At 36.4% G+C, this 24,861-nt stretch overlaps 1 protein-coding gene across 1 annotated transcript in view; it reads left to right on the plus strand.

Moving 5' to 3' along the window:
* Positions 1-24,861, plus strand: part of TRHDE (thyrotropin releasing hormone degrading enzyme) — a 206,084-nt gene that overhangs the window by 58,656 nt on the left and 122,567 nt on the right. Inside the window, exon 4 of the mRNA XM_039704191.1 lies at positions 20,047-20,201. Coding sequence (XP_039560125.1) covers positions 20,047-20,201 — 155 coding nt within the window. The remainder of the gene's footprint in view (positions 1-20,046; positions 20,202-24,861) is intronic.

Raw genomic sequence — 24,861 nt, forward strand, 5'->3', positions numbered from 1 at the left:
GATAGAAACATGTTTTAGTCAAATTTCTGTCTGCTTTCCATGTGTTCTTCCATAGCATACATGTGGTATATGTATGCTGGTTGTTTTGTGGATCAGACTCTTCAGAATCAAAGCTGTTACTTGTTGTACTGTACCTTAAAAGAAACATACAGAACTGTTCTTTTGGTGTCAGGTTTCTGAAAGGGCTAAAAATGTCTTCAGTTGCTTGACACACAAGTCGTAATGGCATCCTTCATGTAAGTGACCAGGAAACAAGCATGGGCAAAGAGAAATAGTTACATATCTGAGTGCTACTAGTTGCTTTTTTCTTTCCCCACTCTGAGACTTCTTCTAAAATGCTGTTGGACAATAGTTCCAGAAAGATGTACACTTACTATAAATATTTTCACAGTAGTAAAAATGTCTTGTGGTGGGACCACCTTGAACAGGAGGAAATGCACGGTTTGGTAGAACCAAGTTAGGAGAATGCATCATGTAGCTGGGGACACAGCCTGGAAAGGGACTTCCTGAGTTGTTGCACCCAGTTGTACTTCTGTGTTTGACAACCAGCTGTATCAGCAACTCATCAAACTCCAGTTTAAATATGTTTAGAGTCTTCTGATTCTAATATTCCTACCAGAAAATGTTGTGGGTTCAGAATTTCTTGAAAGAAGTGCATGTCGTGAAGTCTGAATTCTGGTTGTGGTGGCCAAATGCCTAATTTCATGCTACTTTTTGGAAGAAAATGAAAACATTGATTTTAAAGCCTGCCATATAGAACATTAAATATACAGTTTCTTGTTTCTTTCACAGTAAATGTATCCTGGCTTGGTAAAAGAAGGAGTGAACTGTCTTTTAACAAATAGCTGTGTCCTTCTTGGACTTGATAGATTTCATTGGTCTATAAAGAGTATGTGGTAAGGAAAATGTGCACGTAGGAAAGACTGAATCTGGATCTTACGTGTAGTTCATTGCTTTGAAAGAAAACATTTTGACTTTTTGTCATACCTTAGGCCTGGAGCAGAAAGGAGAAACAAGTTAGAGAAAAAGGAATTGTAATCCAGGGAAGGTCTGACAATTTAGGCATGACATGGTACCCTGTTTTCCCTTAGGACCCCTAGCTACTTCACAAAATGTGAAGAATGGAAAATCTGGGTGCCCTGGGTTTGGCCCTTATGTTAGATACCACTTCTGAGGTCCAGAAGTAACAGTAACTGAATCGTTTATGTTGTTTCTATTTTGTGGGATACTATCACATGGCTATTATTTCTCTTTTTCAAGCTGTCACTTCTACATCTTTCCTAAATCCCTTCAGTTTCTTTCTATGCCATGCATTGATAAGAGGCCATGTTTAGCTTTACTACAGACAGCTCTTTCCCAGAGCTGGATCTTAGAAAATCCACACTGTTTCTGGGGAGGCAGATTAATTTGTAAAACCTGGTGTTTCCAGTTCTCATCAAGGCCAGAACCTTGCAGGTCTTGTGAAAAGGGAGAGTCAGATGAATAAAAGCATTCATTTACAGTAGATTATCTGAGACTTTTTGAGACATGTAAACCCTCTTGCTCTAGCACGTAATACACCTGCTGATTGACAGAGATGGAAGGGCAGAAGGGAGAGGCCAACAAATGAGAAAAAGGATCAGGTTGTGCTGCAGGCTTTTTACAGCTCTTCATTCTCGGTGGTGCTACTTACTAAAGCATTTGGGTTAAGTAAGATGGAAAAGTTACATGGTTACTGGAGGGGATGAGAAATTGTATTTTTTAATTCTGTCTGCAAAGTCAGTTTAAGATATTTTTTAGCCTGTCAATGTACTCTTCCAGACAGGATTAAGATCAGTTAATCTCACAATTATTATCATCCCAAAGAGACTTGTTACCACCATAGTAGCTCTCAGTAAAAAGACTATGTTGCCTTTTGTGTGGGTCCTACATGTGCTCTGTGTACCTCTCTATAAAATAAGAGACTTATGTGTTTCATTCAGTGTCAGGCTATGAATATGGAATCGTTTAGTCTTCAGTGGAATGAGTCTCATTCCTTGTAGAAAATAACTTGTTGCAAGTTCACTCGTTGTCAGTCCAGGCACTGTTTGGGTGTCGCCTCTCACATTAGCACTACCAAAACAGGATTTGTCAGTAAGATAGGTGAAGATACTAAATTTCTTCCTGCCTGGATTAATGCATACAAATAAGAGTTTTTCTGGCAGAAGATGTGGCAGTGAAAGAAGCTGAAAAGTGAAGAATTAAAATTACAGATCTGGGTCACAGGAGAAAAAATGTCTTGTTATTTGGACTCATTTTTGGTCAGGGGTAGGTGAATGAGATAGAGTGAAAATAACAGTTCTTAGCTGGCAAAACTACTGATTTACTAATTAAATAATACAATGTGGTAGAAACTTATAAAGCTGGTTGAAGTTCAAAGTTCTTCCTTCTTTTCAAATTATCATACTTTTTTTTTAACTGCAAACTGCTGTTTGTGTTTAGGACATGAGTATGTTTGCTTCACTTTAACTCAATTTAGGGCTGATTTAAAAATAACTAGTTCACTTTAATATGCTTCCTGATGCATGTGATGGTTTTTTAAAATGGTGTATTGGAGTACTGTATTAATGAAATATTCTGCTTCCAAATTCAAGGGCATAAAAAGAAGCTACTTCTCCCCTTCAGTGGCATTGAATAGTTTTTAATTCATCAATTTGGAGAAGTGTCCTCCAGCGATAATGAGGGAAAGTCTTTGCCGTGTGGTTGGTAATGTGTGTTAAGTGAATGTCTGCACACCAGAGCATACAGAGTCATTCTCTGTGATTTCTGTGAGATACATGCAAGAACAAGTGTAATATAATAGAAATGTGGATGTGAAGGAGAGCGAGACAGGGAAAGAGAGATCTGCAGTTCTGGAACAGAGGTAGATCTCATATTGTGGAATGCCCTAGGGACCTGATTGTATCAGTTTACATTTCCTAGGCCTGTTTTGCAGAGAAAACAACTATTTTCTATTTTTTTAAACTGTAAATGGAAGTCTTTTTTCTTTGGTTTATGGATTAGCATTGTTGACAAAGTACTCATAAGTTGCCTCCAGGTTGGTGCTGTAAGTTGAAAGCCACTGGCAGTTTTGTTTGTTAGAGGATGAAACTGTTTAGGAGAAAAGAAAGAAGAAAGGAAAGGATAGAGGGGAAAAAGATAGGGTTTCCTAGGGGGTTGTTTTAAAACTCTATCTCCTTGCTTTGCACCTGCTGAGAAATTAGAATTTAAGCTTGCCTGGGTTCCCTATGGCTACTTGCTGTCAGTGCCTGTTTTGGCTTCCACTGAGCAAAAAGCATGAAACAGCTTTGATTCTCTTTCTTCTCCCCTCCTTCCCATCTGTTGCTTCACTCTGGATCATGAGGTGTGCCAGCCTCCTTGTGCTGGGAGTGAGATCTGGCAGAGGCTCTTCTATAAATGCTGACAGTGTCCGAGACCCCTGTAACTGGCAATATCTGCAGTGTCCCAGATATCAGCTGAGGATCAATGCAGACAGAGCATGGAGCAACACTTGGAGTCTTTGCACTGGTATGAGTGAGTTTCTGAAAAAAGAAGCCTGGTCTTGCAAGCAAGGCAGTAAGAGCATCAGTGTTCTTTGAGGCTGGTACCTCTCTGAAATCAGTTTTAGGGTTAAAGTTATGCAACCAGTGCTGTGTAATTTTTTCCAGCATATACCACTCTAGGACTAATGTCAGCTAAAGGCAAAAATGTATAGAAAAGGCTGGTACATGTACACTTCAGACTGAAGGCAGAGAAAATATTTGATCTTTCATTTTTTATTAACTAATTCATTTTCCACCAAAGCTGAGGTGGAGCAGGTGTGGCCAATTCAAGGATTCTGCCTTTCCTGGGAACAGTGCCAGGTATGAGTGACTTGAGAGTATGGCAGATATGACACTTCCTTTGTTAGCTGCATACTCATGATTTTGAAGTGTGATTATGAAATTCTTCCTGTAACACATGAATTTAAAGGTTTTATTTAATTCTAACTGCCATTGTTATAGAAGTGAAGGTTCCTGTCCTGGCTATAGGAGTATAGAAAGCTAGCTGATAGGCTGCCTATTAAAACTTTATAAAGCTATGTTATGTAAAGACAGCTCTCCAAATTTGCCTCTGTGTTTCAGTAGTGAAGGCTGATTTTTTTCCCCTGTTATAACATTTCATCCTGAATTTTCTTTGTAAAGTGGGCAAAACCAGTAACTTTTTAAAAATCTCCTTGTTTTCAGGAGAAAAGGATGCTGACAACACAGAAAAGTGTATTTAACATTATTGAAATTATTTGGATGAGAATTATTCTGAGAGGTGGAATTTAAAATTAAATTTTTCTCTCTTTGCCCTTTTTTCTAGTCTCCCCTATTTTTATCCAAACCAGTTTGATTTTGAGAGTAAAAAATATGTTATCAAGAGGGTTTTTCACAGAGAGTTTATTAAAGAGGATAAAACTGTAAATGAATTCATGCAGAACTACAGTTCATCAAGTCCTGCAAGGGACACTACTACGTCTGATGCTCATCAAAAGTGTTAGGAGATTGGTTTGAAATAGATAGAAGAAAATACTTTTTAAGAGTCTTTAGTGAAGAGCAGGGTAGAATTTTTGATTAATTTGCTCCAGTAAGGGATTGGATGGAAGTTGCTGTCTTTTTATCAGTTTCTGAAACTGATACTGTGGTTACTAAAAGTACAATTTTTAGTATTTTCAGGGTACACTAGCATCTTCTGTCACTGACTTTGCTGCTTCCTGGATGTTGAAATGTCACTTTTTACATATTTGTTTATCTCTGACTGTGACTGCTGGATATACTTGTGAAATAAAAAGGAAATGAACAGCTCTTGCTGTTTCCAAAACTGTCATGCTAAAATAAATCATAAGCATAATTTGAGAAACTTGTCAGACTGTAATTAGGATTAGTTTTATTGAAGACTGTGTTGTGCTGGTTACTAAGCAAAAGATAGAACATAATTAATGACAGCCACTTCAAGTCACCTTGTATTATATGCTTTTTAACTGTTGATTTATTGGTGCAAAATTACAATGAGGTGGCAGTGTGTGCCAGTTCAGCATATTTGGGTGAGCCGTTCAATCACCTCAAACGTATTTCCTATTTGGGCTGGCAGACACAGTTTTGCATCAAGTGGCAGGGGAAGATAGATGTAGTCTGGAACTGTGCAGAAGAATGCTGCTTCAGGCATGCTCTAAGTTGATGTTTTTCCTGAGCATTTTGCTGCTTTACCAGCACTGTCTTTGTTCGTATACCTATACAGAACTTTGACATAGTCAAGAAAAGTCACATTGCAGCAGATCTGCTCTTCTAGACACATTCTGTTGCAAGCAAGATCATCAGTGGTCCTGCTTCAGCCAAAGTAAGACTCCTGCAAATTCAGTCAGTAGCATGGTGGAAACAATGTGGACCTGAACAGAGTATGAAGTCTAGGAAGTACCGGGTTATTACAATTTTATGTTGACATCAGTGTGTTACCTTCATCCTCAGATCTGATCAAAGAGATGTACAGGTATGGTATTCTGATATTCTGTGCTGGTGGGAGAAGGAGGGATAGAAAATTACCAGACCTGCAAGAAAATGATTAAAAAAAAAATCTGGTCGCCTTCAATTGCAGATGCCTACTTAATAGTAATTTAGTCCCGAAGAAGCCACAAAATACTTCCCAACTGCTTGCAGCATCCTTAAAACCTTTAGTACAAAAGTTAAAAGCCTTAAATTTGGAAAGGAAACAGGGGAGACCAAGAGGTCTAAATTTTCATTGTACTTGGAAATATGTTAAACAGAATTTCCTATATGAGTTTGGTAAGCTGATCATGTATCACTGCACAGACTAGACCAGTGTAAGTATGGACCTGTACCACTGTGATGCAGGGGAGAGTTTCTGGCATGTCAGTGTGAGGCACTAACAGGGTCTCAAAAAGGTAGAATTGCTGATTCGGCATAAGAAAGGCTGGTGAAGAGATTATTTGTGGTCTTTGATTACATGGACCCAAAGAATTTCAAGGATTGATGACCCAACTACTTTTCTTTCTTGGGGGTCACACAGGATTCAGTTCTCTCTTCAATTTTTCTTACTCCTTTCCAGCATCCAAACACAGAAAATTGCAAATGTACCTAAGGATGTGAAAGGCAGTAATCTAATATAGTGAGAAAGAAGATAAAGAGTTTTGATCAAGAGAAGGGGAGACATCATTACAGTACTAGGAGAGGAGATACGTTAACAACTATAATAAGCCAGATAAGGTATGCTGAATTGACTGTGAGAGTTATGTGGAGGCCAGAACGTCTGGATTTTCACCAGGCCAAGTCATTACTGGAATTCATGTGCCTGGAGACATGCTCGCTCAGCTGTGATTTCAACAGTACTTTTGTGAATCAGATTGCGTGCTGATGCAAGTCACTTCTCTGACTATGGAAAAACACTTCAAGAGCTGAAATCTCTAGGAATGACACTTTGCTAATGCCAGAAGGACTAATACTCTATAGACTACATAGCAGAATTCTGGGATAACTTTTGTTATCAGGGTTCATTGTCTTTCTTTGTTAGTTGCTAGAATATATTTCCATAATTATTCATTTCTCTGTATTGCATACAATTGTGTTTGGACATTTGTTTTCAATTAAAGTTACTTTATTACAAAAAATAAATTATTTTTTATTACAAAAATAAATATTTTAGTGTTTTATAAAAAAATAGTTAATATAAAATGATGAGAGAATGTCTGTGAAAAAGCTGCGTATCTAGAATGTTAAATACCAAATGGAAGGATGTGTTCTTCTAGATCCTGAAGTGATGGTTAGGATTTTTTATCTTTTGTCTGATGCTTCTAAAGTTTTCCATTGGTTACTTCATGTACTGAAGTTTGAAAGGTCAGGTAATAATCTTGTACCTCATCACTTTGTCAAGCATAGTACTCCATTCACTGAAATTTTCATTGTCTCTGCAACACCGAATCTTTACTTGTAAATGAAATAGCAGTTCCTTGTGCAGCATATAGCTGTGGCAAATGACAAAAGTGTTTTTTAATAAATATGTGTTTAATTTTTTTCTTGCTGGCAGGATAGCTGGTATTCTTGAAGTCCCTAGTAATTTGTCTCTGTAGATGACTGTCTTTGGTCATCACTGTCATACCTTCAAGCTGACATCAAGCTGAAATCCCAGTCAGCACAGACAGCAAGGAATGTACTGAGATTATGTATGGTAATCCAAAATACAGTACTATTCCTGTTATCTTTGAAGAAGAATGCACTGTACTTACTTTAAACAATTTTTGAAGCTTTAAAGAAGAAATTTGCATTGGAATACCCATAAAGAACTGGTTACAGCTGTGGATTTTATTCCATCTAGCCAGAGGAGGTTCAGCACCTTTGAAGGTGTTAAACAAAACCACCCTTGCTTGTTTTAGCACTATTTGAAATGCAGACAGGGGGGAAAAAAAAACAGACAATGTTTACTAAAAGAGAGAGAACAAAACTGGTTTGAGGAGTAAAAGATATTGAGAAGTAGCAAAATACTATCGCAAGAAAGCAATCCAAGTTGGCCTCTTACAGAAATACCTGTAATGTGCCTTCCATCAAGTAAAGTCATGAGATAAGGAGAGGGTTCCTCCACTGATATAATTGTTACTGTTTAATTTAAACCAGTAGATTTTTAATGCTTGCACCAAGAAAGAATCCCTCAGTTCTCCTTTGTTTTTCTTCAGCCTCATCTGCATCTCTCGTTTGCATTGTCAGATGCCAGTAGAGTGTGAGGCTTTGATCTTTCACATACTTAATAATTTGCTTTAAGCAAGTCCTTAGTCCTTTAGAATTTGTTTTACATTTGAACTAGCATCTGATTTATATTTTTCCAGCTTTGAAAAGGGACCAGGAGCCACTTGTAAACACTGTTTCATTCAGGCTGTTTTATAGCATGTCTTTTAGGAGGAAAAGATCATGTCCTCAGTGTGAAGGAGAACTTGGTTCAAAGTCTTCTGTGTGAATTTCGCATACTTCCAGTGCAGATGATATGATGACTTGGTGTCCTGGCTTACTAGGTTCACTACAGAACTGCAATGCTTCTCTGCATAATATTACTAAGATCTTTAAGAATTCTTCTGTGGTACACATTGAATTAGCTGTGTACTCTGTGTGGATAGGAGTCAAAACAAAAAAACTTCCTAAATTCAGGGACTATTAAATTCTCATTCCATACTAGGCATTCTTTTGTGCCTTTCATTATACTGAAGATCTAGCAATTTATTCTTCTAGTAGACATTACAATACTTGTTTTGTGCAAGTTATTCTTATATTTTAGAAAAGAAAAGCATGTATGCTCAGTCATGGTCTACATCAAACATCACTGATGCAGCAAAATCTTTAATTGCATTTCTACTTTTAAGAGGAATGATCAGAAATTGTTTTTTCTGTAAATAATAATGAAGCAGGATGGTTTGGGAAAATTATTATTCTAACAGAGAAAAGTCATAATAGAAACATTTTAAAATGAGACCTGTATTATCTTAATGTAAATTATTCATCGGTTATCAAGTTTTGATGAGGTTTGTGAAACTAACTTTGTTATGATTCTTTAATATAACTTTAATATAACTTTAATGTTTAAATCTGTGATGCAGAGAATGGAATTCTACTCAGGGAAACCATTCTGATTTCTGTATAATTGGAAAAGTTTATGTATTCAATGGGCTATCGTACTGGGAGCAGATATCTATCTCCATGACTTCATAATGTCGTGGTATAACATGGGGCACAAACAAGATTGTACTTGGACAAATAGTGCTATTTCAGGAGAAGAACGTGCTACATCTGTTTTGGTGTCTTTCTTCTTGCCGGGGGCTGATCGGGAAGGTTCTCGGCTTCCGTGCCTGATAGATGCCATTGATTGAACTGAGCTTCTGTCTGCTTTATGTTCACTTTATTCAAACTTCTTTTTATTGCTTCTTTTACTTGTTCAGTTTTGCTGCTGTTTTTCCTCCAACATCTTTGATACTCATGTGGTCATTCAGTTCTCCATGTCGCTGCATTTTGTGTGTGTAGTTTGCTCTCAAATACTCCTGCACCATGTAAAGCTGTTTCGTAGCTGTTATATAGAATTGTTAAGGTCATCACCCTGCAATTAGTGAAATGTAAAATATGTGGAGAACAAGTAGATATACTTCTTTGCCTGCAATTCTTCTGGCTCTTGAGTACTTTAACAGTTATTTCATTTGGCCATGACAAGAGTTCTCTGTTTAGACAGAGTAGTATTCTAAGTAAAACATGGACACTAACAGACAAATATTTTACGGGAAGTAAATTAGTAAAAGTGTACAAAATGCTGTTATTGAAAACATATTTAAAATCAGACTTTAGCATGAAATACTCCCTTTTGAACTAAGATTGTAAATTGTAGTGGATTTGTGGAGGCCTGATTGATCTTTTTTCTATTCTGCTAATTTAAATTTGAGGTAGTATTCAAACTGTTTGACAAAGTCTTAAAGAATGACGGACTACTAAACTTGGAAAGATAATCTGCTAAACCCCAGGGAGCACGGAGATTGTGGTGTCTCAATCCTTAGAAATAATCAAAAGCTCTCTGGATACAGTCTTAGTCATCCTGGGTCTTGATGGCCCTCCTTGAGCAGGGGAGTTGGACCAGATAGCCTCTGGAGGTTCCTTCCACTCCCAACCATTGTGTGAATCTGTTAGAGGACTGCCCTGTTAAAGGTACTTCAAAAATACAGCTTTATGTTTTCTGTCATCCTGTTTCTGAATTGGCTGTAGGATTACAGGGAGATCTCTTTATCTCAGTTCTTGTTACCTTTTCAGACTTCTATGATGTCTGTAAACAGGATTTCTCAGTAATGGTTGCAGTAATTGCTGATTAAAAACCCCCTACATCTGGCACAAATTTGGTCATATAATCCATTTTTCCAAGGAATCTAAGTATCTCTTCTGTTGACTAGACATGACGATAATGCTGTTGTTGTACTCTGCCTGCACATCTCAATGCACTAACAGCTCTCTGTACTTCCAATACTACAGTTCCAATGTATGTCTGTTATGCTTTTTTTTGTGTGTGTGTTTGGTTTTAGCTTGGCCTTTTCCTAATCTTTCCAAAGTTGTTGAATGCCTCCTTTCTCTTCCTATTTTTTCCCTAGGAAATGTTACTCTCTGAAACTTGATACCCTGTCTGCACCATCATAAGATGAATGCATAACCTTTTCAAATGGCATCTGCCTGAATTTTGCACATTAATCTAACACAGGAATACCTGATATCAATGGCCTCTCAAATTACTTCCTTTTGTAGGCAGTAAAATAGTTCCAATTTTAAACAGATTCTTCCTTGTGCAAGAGCAAGGGAAGATGTAGCTACATAAGTTTTCTTATTTGTTATATTCTGCAGTTGCCTTACCCTGCTGTAACTTTGAGAACAGTGGGGCTGCAGTGAGGTTCAGTTGCTGCAAGCCTACTGTTATCCCATAGTAGTTTGTTACTACTACTGTCCCCAGTGTGTTTGGATTATTGGTCTCAGTCAGCAATGAGCTGTGTACCTTGCATTTATTTAGATTGTTGGATAATGCAAGTAAGGATTGGTACAGAATGTAAACTCTGGTGGAGGTCACATTAGACACTAAAAAATGTAAATGAATTACTAAAGTGAGAGGAAAATGTTGTTATCCCCCACTGAAGTAAGAAGCTGCTTACCAGCCAGTTTAGCAGGGAAGATGTGTTTTAGTCTAATAAACAGATATTTGCATATCTAAGGAAGTGAACAAGCACTATTAAGAAAAATGGACAGACTGTGTCTCAAAAATGGAGGAAACAGAAGGAGTCAGGATGAAAGATGTAAATCTGTTCAGATCCCAGAAACATTTCAAAGCCTGTTGTGATTTAACTGATGAAGGATTATGAAGATCTCAGAGGGAATGGAGGAGTGTTCCTGAAAGTAATCAGTGAGACGTTCATCTATTGCAGATGAATTCTCAGACCAGAACTTGTGAATAATTTTCTGATGATAGGGAAAATGTGAAACATAAGGTGTGCACAAGGACCTGAGCTGTGATTACTTCCTTGTCAGTACCAGCTCAGTACGGGTGTAGGTATGGATCAGTGTAACTACATTAAACGTGGATTTTGTCTGTTTGGTAGTTACTTCAGTAAACATTCAGCAATGTTGTCAGTTTTGAAAGTTATTGATAAAATATATGACTGATTTTCCCCTGAATTTGGCTTAAATTTGATTTAATGCCTTGAACGAACAAGGCATACTTAATATAAAAATATAGCAATGCCATACCCTAGGGCATTTGTGTATTACAAAAATGAAAAGAAAATACTAATAGGCGTAAGTGTTGCTGTCATCTTCCCCCTTGTCACTATAGTCACTCGCTTGGTGGAATGGAGGGCTGTAATCCATCACCTTTTCAGAATTCCTTCCCCCACTCTGACGAGGACTGTTGCTTGTCCAGACTGTCACTGTGTGTGCAGCTCCACATGTTCTCTGAGCTCTGGATGATTTTCTGTCTTGCATTTATTTCTGGTGGGATATTGGATTATCAATCTTACTGTCTGTGTTAGAGATTTGACTGATCTCTGTAAACTTTGTTCTGGACTAGATGCCTCCTGTTGTTTGCCAGGGTCTGCTTTTCTTTCTTTTTTCTGAGGAAGTCAGGAATCTCTTCCTGAAATACTTGTCTCAGGTCTGTCCCTATCTCTTTTGTTGTCAGCTCTGGTTAGCTCCTTGCCAAACTTAAGTGGTACAGTTCATTTGGTACTGGTCACCAGCCTCTCTTTAGTGTGTTGCTATTCTTTTGTAACTTCAAATAACAAATATGTCTTTCTAGGGTCTTTTATTTATACAGTATTCCTTTTTTGTGACAGATTTTCATGTTTTTTGTTCTACTGAGTTAATTGAAACTATTAAACACTTGCAGTATGTCTGGAACCACAACTGTCAGAAATAAGGCTACTTTCTAATTGCTGTCTTTATTGTTGCTAGTATCAGTTGCTTCCAGGCGCAGAACGAAGGAACATTTTCATCTCGTCCCATTGTTTTTCATGCTCAGAAAGATTTTCAGCTGTGGTGAAGGTTTCAGCTATTCTGCTTTTCCATCTTGCTAATTTCTTTGATTTCTTTCAACTACTTCCCCCCTCCCCCTCAGATAACAATGTGGGGTTAAGTCTGGGCCCAGATGCATAAGAAAAGACCCTCTTTATTTGGAGACATGTTACTGCCTGCCTCTGCATAACAGGGTCAGTACAGGGTGGAGCCCACCACTCAGCTCTCCAGCAGCAGGAAAGTGAAGCTTCTTGGTGCTTCAGATTTTGGTGCTGCATTTTACTGTGGGAAATACAGGGTAACTGTGCAGAGGCATGGTTTTTTTCTGTCACAGTCTTGCATACCTCCTTTTTAATTGTGATTTCTTCACCTGTCGTGAGTAGCTGCATACCACATGGTTGGCAGGCTGTGCCCATGCTGATAGGTAACAGAGTGAAGTAGTAAATTCACTTAGTTAAATCTTTCTAGGAAATCTAAACCCATCAAGAAGTTCACCTTGGAATTCTGTATTCTGATCCATCAGGATGTAATTTGAGCCTCTTGTAAATACATATTCTGTGACAAGACTTATTTTATATTGTTGCATGTATGAGTGAGAAGAAGAGAGTGGACTTGCATGAGGACAGAGTCCTCTGTTTCTTTAAAATTCAAGATGATGGGGTTTTATTGTGATATGTCATAGAAAGATACTAATTATTTTATTAAAATAATTTAATAAACAAAGTGATGAATGGATTACTATTTTTAGTGTTGAGATAGTAAAGTTTTATCCTGATCTACTATATTGAAAGGATTTGCATAAGAATGTAAGATAAACTCTATTCTAGGACTTAGCATACACAGCAAGATCTAAAAACAGTATCTCAGGAGCTATCCAGCACAGTCCATTTGCATTTCTTCATCCTACTCTGGAACAGAATATAAGTAGATACAGTCCTCACAAAAGCATTACCTTCAGATGTAGTGCATATGATTAGGTACATTGTATTTTTATCTCCAGGTGAAATATAAGTTACTACTAATGCTAAATAACTGCCTCTCTTTGCAAAATTCCTATTTCTACTTTCCCTGTTAAACTGTGCCCATCACCTGTGAATGTGATCTCACTTAAAAGCAAACATAAAAGAGGTAAATCTTGGTATATAGAGTGTTGACTTATGCAGACGTTCACCTCTTTATTACTGTAGTGCAAATCAGTTTAATGTGTTCCAGATGAAAAAAAAAAATCTCATTACTACTCTTAAGCAGAATGGAGTTCTGGAGTTTTCTGTGTCCCTGCACCTTGATTTTGCAGCAAAGAGAAGGAATATGGCAGTGGCACTTGATCATTTTCTTTGCAGCAGCATTCATACTGATAGTGCTTGGTAATCAGTGTCATGTTGTTTTCAACCATAGAATCCTCATGCTCTATTAACTCTGGTGGTAGGAAAATGGCTGTTGGCAATTTTCCATCATGTCAGTGCTCTTAGTATTTACGTTAGAAACAGTATTTATGAAGGCAACAAAAGTATTTCTTGTTTTTCCCTCTCTCCGGATATTTCAGTGTTGAGAGTGGGAATGTATTTTCTCTGTTCATCTGTTGCTTATATACAATATAATTTCTTGTTTATATGTTTATTGTACAGGATGCATATACAGTACTGCCCCTGTTACCTGGAGTAACAGAAACCTGAGCTCATTTCAGCCTGTGTCCTGGTTTGAGCCATACAGCTCCCTGTTCAAATTCCCACATAAGGCTGAAACTGAGAAAAAAAGTTTATAAAGAAACTTTGTGAAAGATTTCTTTCCTTGTTTAATACTGAGCAGAAATTCATAATGATCTGTCCAGGTATTATTTTAAAAGAAAGGCATTGCTCCTGTGCAGATCGATACAACCTAGATGATGCACAATTCATCCTCAATGGGCGATTGCATTCATTTTTCATTTTAACTTTGAATCGTTTGATATACTTTGAAATAACAAAGCAATGATCTATGGGCCAGGGGTATCAAAACTGAAAGAAATTTAATGATATGCATGTCAAATAAAATCAACAGATTTCTATTTTATTTTCTTAAACTATAAACTAGCTATCACCCAGTGTCAAGGCTCAGCTGCTTGAAAACATATCAGTTTTTCATTCTGATTTTCTGCATATTCTCTCTCCTTACCCTCCCCAGCTTTCTCTCCCACATTTTTTTCCCTCTTGGATCCTTTAATATTCACATTGCATTAAACATCTGCTATACGTATCAAATACTCTGAGAATCCATCCATTGTTTATGCCAGTTAATGTTAAGTAATACTTTATACCGCAATAAGAAGCAATAAAAAACCCCAGCAATAAACTGCTGTGTGGTAGTGATTTCTCCTCAGGGTCCTCAAGCCATTTGATTTGACCAGAACAGCAAACAGTTTTAGACCTTTGCCTTAACTCTGCGAGCCAGCATCCGTGTGGGCTGCTAAGTGTCAAGCTTACAGAAGGGTGGTGGTGCAGCCCTGGAGACAAAAACTGATGGGTGCCAGAATAAGTATTTGGCTGAAGAGAAACACTGATCAAAGGTTTCCTGTGGGGGTGTCATCCAGGTTATTTGTGGCTTCTGTGTGTTTGAATACTTCACATGTACTGAGATGAGACACAACAATACTGTTAAGTTTAAAGACAGCTAATTTAGTGCATTAAGGTCCGAACTGCCAGAAGTGAAATACTTAATTGATTTAGTTTTCAAGAAACATGCACTTATTATTTTCTGAAAATAGGGTGTTTCAAAGTCTGTCAAGGTAAACATGGGCTTGAGAGAGCTTTTACCAACCCTGGAATGTTTGGGTTTTTTGGTGTGTCATCCCATTGTGTCGTTTCCCTGCCTGCCTCCTCCCTCCTCCACATATCATTCTAAGGGGATGAAAATGTGTAATGAAGTCACTTGGTTTTCCAGAACAAACTTTTTTGACATACACTAATCAAATAGTGCAGAAAAAAAGGAAATCACAGCTAATTTAGGTATTTTATAAGTACTATTATCAGTAGAAAATTTGAGTGTTTCTTACCATAACTGTTTGACTTCATGTTTTTTAATGAGATCTGTCACTTTTTGTATTTGGCTTGTTCCTTAAATCTGTATAAATCATGAAATGGTATTGTGCTACAGAAAGGCATCTTCCGCTTAGTAAAACAAATTACTTTGATTAAGGAATCTGAGTGGTAGAAATATACACCCTTCTGGTAAACAGTTTTGTTTTTTTTTTCCTATTGGTACAGTAGCATTCATTTAGGAAATTGCACAAGGCCTTTAGAGAGATTTAATAAAGCTATTGATTGCATTATGCAGTACTAGGGAAGGGTGAAAAACATACTTATGGCATGACTTAAATAAACTGATACTAGTCCATGCTTCCTCTTAACTTGTTGAATTTGTTGTCAAAAAAGTGGAAATCCTGGGAGCAACATACCTGCGCCAATATCCTGAAGAAATGAATGAAAATAACATTGTGGGAGACACAGATACATTCAAATTATTTTTGTAGTGTCATTTTTTGTAATAAAAGTAGGGATTATAAGGAAAAAACATGGAGTTCATGGAGTGAACAGTTTATCCCTGCATGCCTTCTGGGTTTATTAAGGAAAATGTATGTGTAAAGATGCTTGACAGAAAATTCTTGTGTCTCACTCTGTTCTCGTTTACAACTTGCAGTGTTTCAGGGGTCTCTGATATTTACTTGGGAGACTTCTCCTGTATGCTAAGAGAAAAAGTGCAGAAATAATTCTACATCTATTTTTTTTCCCCTTACTGCTTTTTAACTTCCACCATGAGTATTAGAAATATAATACTGTCATATGTTCTGGAATATCTAGCCCTTGGTTACATTACAACCAGCAGCTCACACAAATAAGATTGCAGTGCATAATATTGGTAAATGTGGATGTCTGTTGGTGTTTATTCACACATTCATATTTGTATGTATAGTGAGGATGTGTGCATGTGTGCAATGTCCTTGTTCAGCTTCAAACAGAGATGGTTAAATGTAGTAGAATCACCGTGATGAAGAAGATGCTTTGATGTTCGCAAGAGAGTAGGATGGTAAAGGCGGGGGGAAAGGCCCCATAAATTCATGACACTGCATAAGAGAGCTGGATCTTTTTGCATTTAACCCTTTTCTGTTCTAACTGTGCTGTCATTTAAAGTGGGAGTGATGTTCCCAGTTTGTGCTTTGGGGAATATAATGCTTTTTAACAGAACCTAGAAGATGCCACACTGAGTGGCAAAGGTTGAAAAACAGTATCATTTGTGAAAATTGCACAGACAATAAGTTCATAGATAAAAAACCCCCATCAAATGTGTATTTTCTTTGTGGCCAACTTAAGTGTGAAATTGCTAATTTCTATTTTGCTGTATGATGATAACTTGCTGATAATGTCAGAGGATTATATTTGATGTAAGCTCACATAGTTATGATGGCTTAATTAAATGTTTGGAAATAAAACAAGCTGTTGAGCTATGTACAATTTTTGTAACTTAATTTATTTTTCATGAAAGTCACACAGAAATAGATTTAAAAAAAAATCTATTAAATCTATTAATCTAATCCAAATATTAAAATAATTATACCAGTGTAGCATGTTAATGTGAAGCTCCAACACATTTTTGTCTTGTGATTTTATTTTAGAGGTATAATTTTTACTTGTTGGTCATGAATTTAGTCTCTGTGAAGGCCAGGAGATAGAAACCCTTTATTATTCCAGCACTACATGGGACTCTGCACTGCTGTATCAAGAAATCTCAAGTAACAGTTTTATGATGCATGAGGATATTATTCTCTGCGAGCAATAACACACATTTCTATTTCCCCAGCAATATCCACATAATCAAACATTCACAAGTGCTTTACAAAGAATTTAATTAAATAGTGTGCAGAGTGACTGGATGCAGCATGTATACAAGCTGTTAGATATTCAGTAGTTCCCATTTTGCAGTTAGTGTGGAACACTTTTGTGCAGTAATATGTGTGAATGATATTTCCATCAAAATGTGCATTCTCACTCCTCCCTTTGTACCTTACTCCTTAAAAATGACACTAAAACCATAACAGATGTCACCTCCAGAATCACAGGATACCTTGCTCAGGGCTCTAATGGTGTGATAAACAGGAAAATACAAATTCTCATGTTGAGACTTGAACATCACATGTTGTTCCTCTGAAATCAAGCATTTATTACTCCCCAGAGAAACATACAGATTATTGTGTCTTTTACCACAAAACTAGACGTGTTTGGAATTTTAAAGGTAGTAGTAATTTTTGATGCTATCAAAGAACAGCCACTGAAAAATTAACGTTGAGACTTGGATATTCAGAATTTAGATGTAGACAATAAGAAGCAAAAAATTTCCTGATGGTGAGTATTTTCAGACACCATTCTGTCAGTCGGTGGAGATTAAGAAAGTCTCTTTGGCATTAAAGTGTAGTGTATCAATCCCTGTACGAAGAAATGGTAGTGTGCTCATATTCACTCAACATTATTGGTGTGCTCATGTCACCTGCAGGGATTACCATTCTGGAAACTGACAGGGTTATCTAATATGTTTTGTTTTCTCTCTTCAGAAAAACCCTTTCAGCAGTAGCCGGTGCGTGAAAGGACTTTTCAGGCTTGCAGAGAAATGGGGCTGTGTTGGATGAAAGTGATTTAAAATATCCCTCTGTGGCTGTCTTCCTGCAAGGCAGTTATCTGTCCATCAGATTGGAAGGTTTTGTTGGTGTGTCAGTGCTGTAAAGTATCAGTCCCAACCAGAAAAGCAATAACAATGACACAAATAGTGAAAGACAGTCTGTAATTAGCCTACAAATGTGTTTAGTGTGAGACCTCACCATTGTTTCCCAGTTCCACAAGAGTTATTCCAGTTTATTACTGGATGACACTGACAAAATCTATCCATTTTGGCTGGAAAGAAAGACCAAAAACTACAAATGAACCCAAAGGAGAATAAAGAGATGAAAGGACCAGTGAAAAATAGGGACCTGGTTTTACTTTTGTGCTTGTTCTCTTCTGTGTTGGAAGGGAAGTGCTGGAAACTTAAATGGGGTAAATAAGAACAGTATTCATCTTCTGAAGACACCTTTGGAGGAAAGTTTAATTGGTGTAAGAAAAGTTATGGCTTTTTTACAGAGTTGAGAAGCGGAGAGATGCCTGTTTAATGTTAATGAAAACTTGCTATTAATTTCAGTGAACCTGGTAATCTTTGTGTCTTTTTTTTTTTTTTCTTTTCCCATCCCTATTCCTTCTTTGTATAGCAGACAGGAGCTTTTCATTTTGCATGTAATTTATAAAAAATTGCAGTTATTCTAAAAAAAATAATACAGTTCAAACTTCAACTGAAGAAGAAAAGGAGAGCATGTAGTTCTGAATTTACTCACATGCCTAATCTTGAACACCATGTTTTGGATTTTTCCTTATTTTCTTTAATCAGGCTCGTGTTCTAGTGTTTGCTTTTCTGTAAAATATTTATTCTTTAGCATTTGAAGGGTGTCTCTGTGATTTGGATGCTTTCTGCATGTATTTGGAAGTAGCTGCTAGACTGGCCTTGAATTCACTAGGAGGCTGATATTTTTACGTTTCTTGAAGCAGGCCCTTTTTAGGAATGCCAGAATATACCCAAATTCTCCTTTCCCAGTATTTCAGTGGCAAGTTCCTTTGAATCTCGCAGCAGGGTTTCTGCAGTCTGTTTGTTCTCCAAGCCAATTCTAGCACATGCATCAGCAAGCCAAAACAGACAAACCTAGTGTCAGTGCTGTAATACAATTTATAGTATTGTTTAGAATAATTAGGTCAGAATTTCTCTTTTTCATGTTAGCAAGTCGTCCAGTGAACGACCACCTAGACAGACTGGTGATAACTGCCAATGAACTATCCTTGGAAGCAGAAGTACTAGAGGCAAATGAGAGAGGAGTGTGGCAGCCAGGCTAATTAATTGAGAAGTCAGGCTAATTAGTTTGACTGGAGGGAGCACCATGGTGATGTCACACTGGAGGTTCCAAAATGCTGTCTGATTTGTACACAGGTTGTACTGGGCTTCATATAGACAAACAAGTGTTTTTGGGCTCTTTCAGAAGTTTTTTCCTTGAAGCAGAATTGTGTGTTGGTTCGTTTATGAACCTATATTAAACCTATGGAAATTTACTGTAATTTTAGATTTCTTTCCAGACTGGTAGTCAATTTAGTGCCTTTTCAATCTTCTGCAGTAAGATTTTTTTAAGACATGTATTGTCGTATTGAGTTGTTCAACCTTATACCACTGGGAGAGATTCCTTGGTGCTTTTTTTAAACTTGATGAAGGACCTTCCCATCTTACTCCTAATATTTTCTCACTTAATAAATACAAAACTGAAGTAAAGTTCTTTAAGTTGCATATGGTTCCGTTGTTCCAGCTGGCAGGGCTTAGAGGTGGCTGTCAGCAGTCTTGCTCCCAGAGGATGCATGTTAGCAACAGTGCACCCTGGAAGATGCCTTGTTCAGTAAGAACTGGGGATTCTGAACAGTTTGCCATTTTTCTTGATGTTATGAAACAATATTTCTTCAGAGCAACCCTAAATGTCAGTAATTACATACAGTTTGATGTGTAAGATGTTCATAAAGGAGTTGCTTTAATGAAAAGATTAAAAAAAAACCAACTTGTAGAGAGTATGTGTTACTGTGCTGATATGGTATAGTAAACATTTGAAGCAGTATCAAACCCAGAAATAAATCAACAAGGTGTTGTAAATAAGCTGGATTCTATATAGAAAGCTTCATTAGAAATACTAAGTACTGTATCACATCAATAACATTGTTATAATTTGTGAATAGATAGTGGCATAAGATAAAAAGGAATATTTTATTAATGTTTCCTAAGAAATAATTCTAGAGAGCTCTTTTTTTTCCCCCCATGTATGTTATTTAAAATGCTTTTAGTGATGATTTATGCTCCCTCTTGCAATAGCTCTTCAGCATAGTAGCTCTCACAAGGAATTAACATACATCTTTTCTATTTCTAGATCTGTTGGCTGTGCCTAAGCATCCATATGCTGCTATGGAAAACTGGGGACTGAGTGTTTTCGTGGAGCAAAGGATACTGCTAGATCCAAGCATTTCTTCTATTTTATACCTGCTGGATGTCACCATGGTCATTGTACATGAGCTATGTCATCAGGTATTAAAGGTGTTCATGTATTAGATCTCAATGTCAGAAACCATGTGTTCCTTTTCAGAACTGAAAATGAATTTGTATTGTATATATGGATGGTTGTGATTTCTATTGTAGCTGGAATCCATGTAACAAGGAGGTCTGTAAGACACATCCCTCCACTACCACAACTGTGAAGACTCAAAATGGGTATAGAAGAGAACATTTATAGCAATGAACAGCTTCCCTATCTTCTGTAGCAGTATATTCTGTGTGTGTTTGTCTGTCAGTGTATTTGTTACTGGTATGTAGAATAAACTTGTTGATAGCAGATTCATGCTAAGTTTCATGTTCGTGTCAAAAAATGTTTTGGCTGAAGTCAGTTTGGTAGTTGTCTTTATTTTCTGTCATATATACACATATCCACTTTCTTTTTCTTCTCAGTTTTTTTCTCAGTTTTGTATTGACCCTCTCTGTTGACCAATGATGGATAAGCAAGTCTTTATGTGTGCAGAAACTATTTTGTCAATAAGAAAACCTAAAATAATAAACTCATATTACAATTTATTTTACGTTTTTCCCATCTTCTTATCTCAAGCTAAACACATTATAAGTGTTAGTAATATTGAATTGAATGCAAATGTTATTGAAGAAATTTGCTACAGGGGCAGGAAAGGTTTTCTTACACTCATAAGAGGCATAATCATAGCCTTCAGGTTAAAATGAATGAAATCCTACTGTGTAATCACCATGGCTTGCATCTGTGAATTTACACAGTATTCTTTAAAGGCAATGCAAATTCTTAACACTTTCTGCAAATAAAAAGTACCATGTAAAAGGAATCCATTGAAATGGCATTTTGGGAGATGACCCTGAAAATAATGTTTGGTTCATGTTTGTATTTCACATTAAAATGGTTGATGAATATGAAGTCCTCAACTAAAACATGAAATTTTTATTGAAAGGTACTGCTGGTTTGATCTTGATGTTGTCATCTGATTTTGCTCTAAGCTCTTCACTGTGCAATGCAATAGAATAGTACACAGTTCAGCTAGAAAAATTACAGTGCCTTAGGAATCATGTGTGGAAAACATACATTAGGTCATCAAGTCCCAGCTCCTGTGAGTATTAGATTTTTCCACGTGATGTGTTCGTAGTGCTGGGTTCTGTGCTCCTGATTACAGGGTTATATGGCTTCCTTTAAACCTTTTGATTAAATCTGATAGTAAGTAACTTTCTCCAAGTGTTCAGCTTAAGTCTTGGTTTTTCTGAAGTTGTTTCATTTCTTCCAGTTATTCTTTGCACTGCTTTGATAATTTCCTCTGCTTCCAGAGCAATTTGTACTTCAGAGATGGGCAATTACATCAGTAACTGGCCAAGTTTGTTTATTTGATGCTTATAGACAGTGAAGCCTTTTTACATTGTTCTGGGAATTTTAGTGGGCAAAAACTATAGCTGAATTTATTTTAAGGTAGAAATATGATCATAAAATGCATTTAAGTGACCTTAAAATTGCAGATGAGGTGGTTTACTTGATGTTCATGTTGGTATTACTTCCAGTGCTGTTTGCTTAATAAAAGTAACTTCCTATGTTCCTGTTGCTGCTGTTTCTGTTTCAGTACCATGCAGATTAGGTATTTGCTCAGCTACTTCACTGGATAGCTAGACAAGATAGAAAAAATTGAAATTAAAGAAGCATTTTTTCTACTTTTTGGATGCAGAATTGTGTCACACAGAATATGGATTATTCACCTGCAAGTAAAATTTAAAGGGAGAAACACTCAAAAAATATAACATAAAAACCACTGTCTAGCACCTCCATCACATTGCCTTTATTTAGCCCTTTTTTCTCTCTTTATCTTACCATACTCAGAAGCCCCTGAAGGAGCTCTAAACAATACTATCTTAGCTGAAAATATACTGAACCGAGACCAGGTTGGGTGCAGGATCTTTTGCCTCTGCCGTTTAATTGTTATTTATTCACTGCATTTTTCATTGTCTTTGGCTGTGCATCATATCACCTGTTAGCCTGTGTGACACATGAATATTCTTCCCCTTCACTCATTTTTACACATAGAATAACAAAAATTAGCCAAATTCTCTCTGGTGCAAGCAAAACTGGAATCCACATTTCCAGTTTTTTTTTTTTATAATTTATTGGGGTTTGTTTTTTTTAGGTTTCAGGGAAGGGGAAATGAAACTCTTCTAAAATATGTGTGGATTTTTTTTGTTTGTTTTTTTTTTTTTTAAAGAATTGTGTCATTGTTCAGTTTCCCTGACTTTGAAGCCATGACTTCCAGATTTATGGAACATATCTGAGCATGTAGTAAACTGATGTGTATGAGAGCCCTGTTACTTACAGTAAAACAGCATTTTTTTTGCTAATGTTTCCAAGATTAGAGAAATCAGATTTGTATTAAAAATCCAGATTGTTGCCTTCAGATTTGACTTTTTAAAAATTGTAATTACCAAACCTGCTGTGTATTAATGCTTGAACACAGTGCTCAGGACAGATAGAAAATGAGAGACAGCGCTGCAAAGGAAAAATTCAGTGGTTGCTAAAATACAAGTAAAAAGTGTGTAAGAAAGGATTTCATGACCAGTTTCTTCACAGCTGAGTTTTCATGTTTCACCAGGTATTTTAGATACACGTTTTGGGAGTGATGCATTAAAGTTACTTCAGTAGTTTTGGTTCAGTAATTTTGTAGGGTGCTGTTTTTTGATATTTCAGTTTGAGTGTTCTTTCAGAATATTTGTTTATTTGATTAAAAAAAAATTTGATCATATGAGTGTTTTGGCATAAAATCTTGTCCTCTAAGCTCCAAAACATGAGTTGGTCAAAACACATGTATTTCTATCAACTTAATTGGTTAGCTTGAAATAATTACCATAATTTATTAAAATAATTCTTTTAAGGTAGTAATTATTTTAAGGTAGTAATTTGTGTATCATAGATCAGTTCCACCTATAGCCTTTGAAGAAAGTAATTTGAATTTATGCATCATGATTTTTTGTGATAGATTTCCCACCAGAGCACAAAACTTGGTGTGACAGATTGAGTTACAGAAGCATGAAAGCAGAAAGCAAATGAAAAACTTCTAAATCAACATTTTTTAAAATAACCTGTAAAAAACATATAGAAAAGAATGTCCTTTCAGTGTATCTGTAAGTAAGTACTTTCTGCATATCAGGTTGAACATAATACCTGAGGCAGAAGAGAAATTTATGTGATCAATACATTTCAAAATGAAGTGATGGTCTTCACTCCAGGCAGATAGAGCCTACAGTCTAATACAAAAATAAATAAATAATTACTTAAATAAATTAAATGCTTTAATTACAGTTTTCCTTTGAGACATGTAACACCTAGGAAGATAATAGCACCTTTCTGCTGGAAAATTTGGCTTTCTTGCTTACAGCCTCTGGGTACTGCTCTCTCTCTGACACCCATAAATCTCTCTGATACTGTTCAAAAGTAGTTAAGCAAATTCCCTACATTGTCATATTGATATCCCATACTGGTTTAATGCCTTTAAAACATTTCTTCCTTTAGGTGTATAATTAAATGAATAATTTTAATTGTGCCATTAACAAATGAACCCAGAAAACTCACAAAGGAGTAGAAGAAATTCTCTTTTGTAGCACCATAAATTAATGTTATTAATTCAAATTATAAGATGAGGTATTACGAACTTTACAACCTCTGTTTTTTAACAATATCTCTGTCTAGTAGTAGTTCAAAATGTACCACTGGTTTTGTATTTGTTCAGTAGTACTCCTGTAATTCAGGAAAAAAACTCTATGCTGTTATGTTTACTCATTAGAAATCATTTAAGCTACCTACTCTAGTATGAATTTAACTTCCATACTTCTTGGTCTGAAAGTTATATTCATTTTATTGTTTTAAATTCTGAAACTGCATAAGCTATATGAATATATTTCCAGCATTTCTTTGTCATTTCAATTCTTAAGATCAGGATCTCTGTTTAGTGGCCTTGTAGGGAGTTAATTTATTGTAGAGACTTAATTTATGTTATTAATTTATGCATATATAATATATTATGCATACTGAGTATGCATTAAGTTTAGCTTCACATAGTATATGAATATGACTTCTAGCAACCTCATCTTTTCTCTCTAAATTCTTAAGGTGATCTTCAGTGACATTCATTGCCATGTTTTTCTTCATTGTTTTAATTTGAATTCTATTTGCTGAACCTTATGTGGCTGTCTGGTAATCTTCCAGCTAGTCTGGTCTTTGCTTGTCTGTTCTTTGAAGCTCTAATGTTCACATCACTACAGATCCACATTCCAGCATTGATCCTTCTGTGGTGTCATTCTCACTCCACAAAGACATGCACAGAAGTGACATCTTTCATTCAGGTCCTAGACAAAGCCTTCAAACAAGCCAGCTGTCATGAAATCAAACTGCTTGTGGGCCATCTCTGCTTTCACTCATTGCTCACTCTTATTACAGTTCAGCATCAGTTCCTCTGCTCTGACCTGTGTCTTTCCCTCTAGAATACTTGCTGCGCCCTCTCTGTATTTTTAGAGCTTGCTTACACATGAAAGCTCCAAATTATCTCTGTTGATTATAATGAATTTTTATAAATATTAAGAGAAAACTGGAAGATAATGTTACTTAAACAAAGTTTTGGTATTTTTTTGGCAGAAGAGATGCTACAGA

Source organism: Passer montanus, unplaced genomic scaffold (genome assembly GCF_014805655.1).
Source record: "Passer montanus isolate IOZ18808 unplaced genomic scaffold, ASM1480565v1 scaffold17, whole genome shotgun sequence".
NCBI classification, from domain to species: domain Eukaryota; kingdom Metazoa; phylum Chordata; class Aves; order Passeriformes; family Passeridae; genus Passer; species Passer montanus.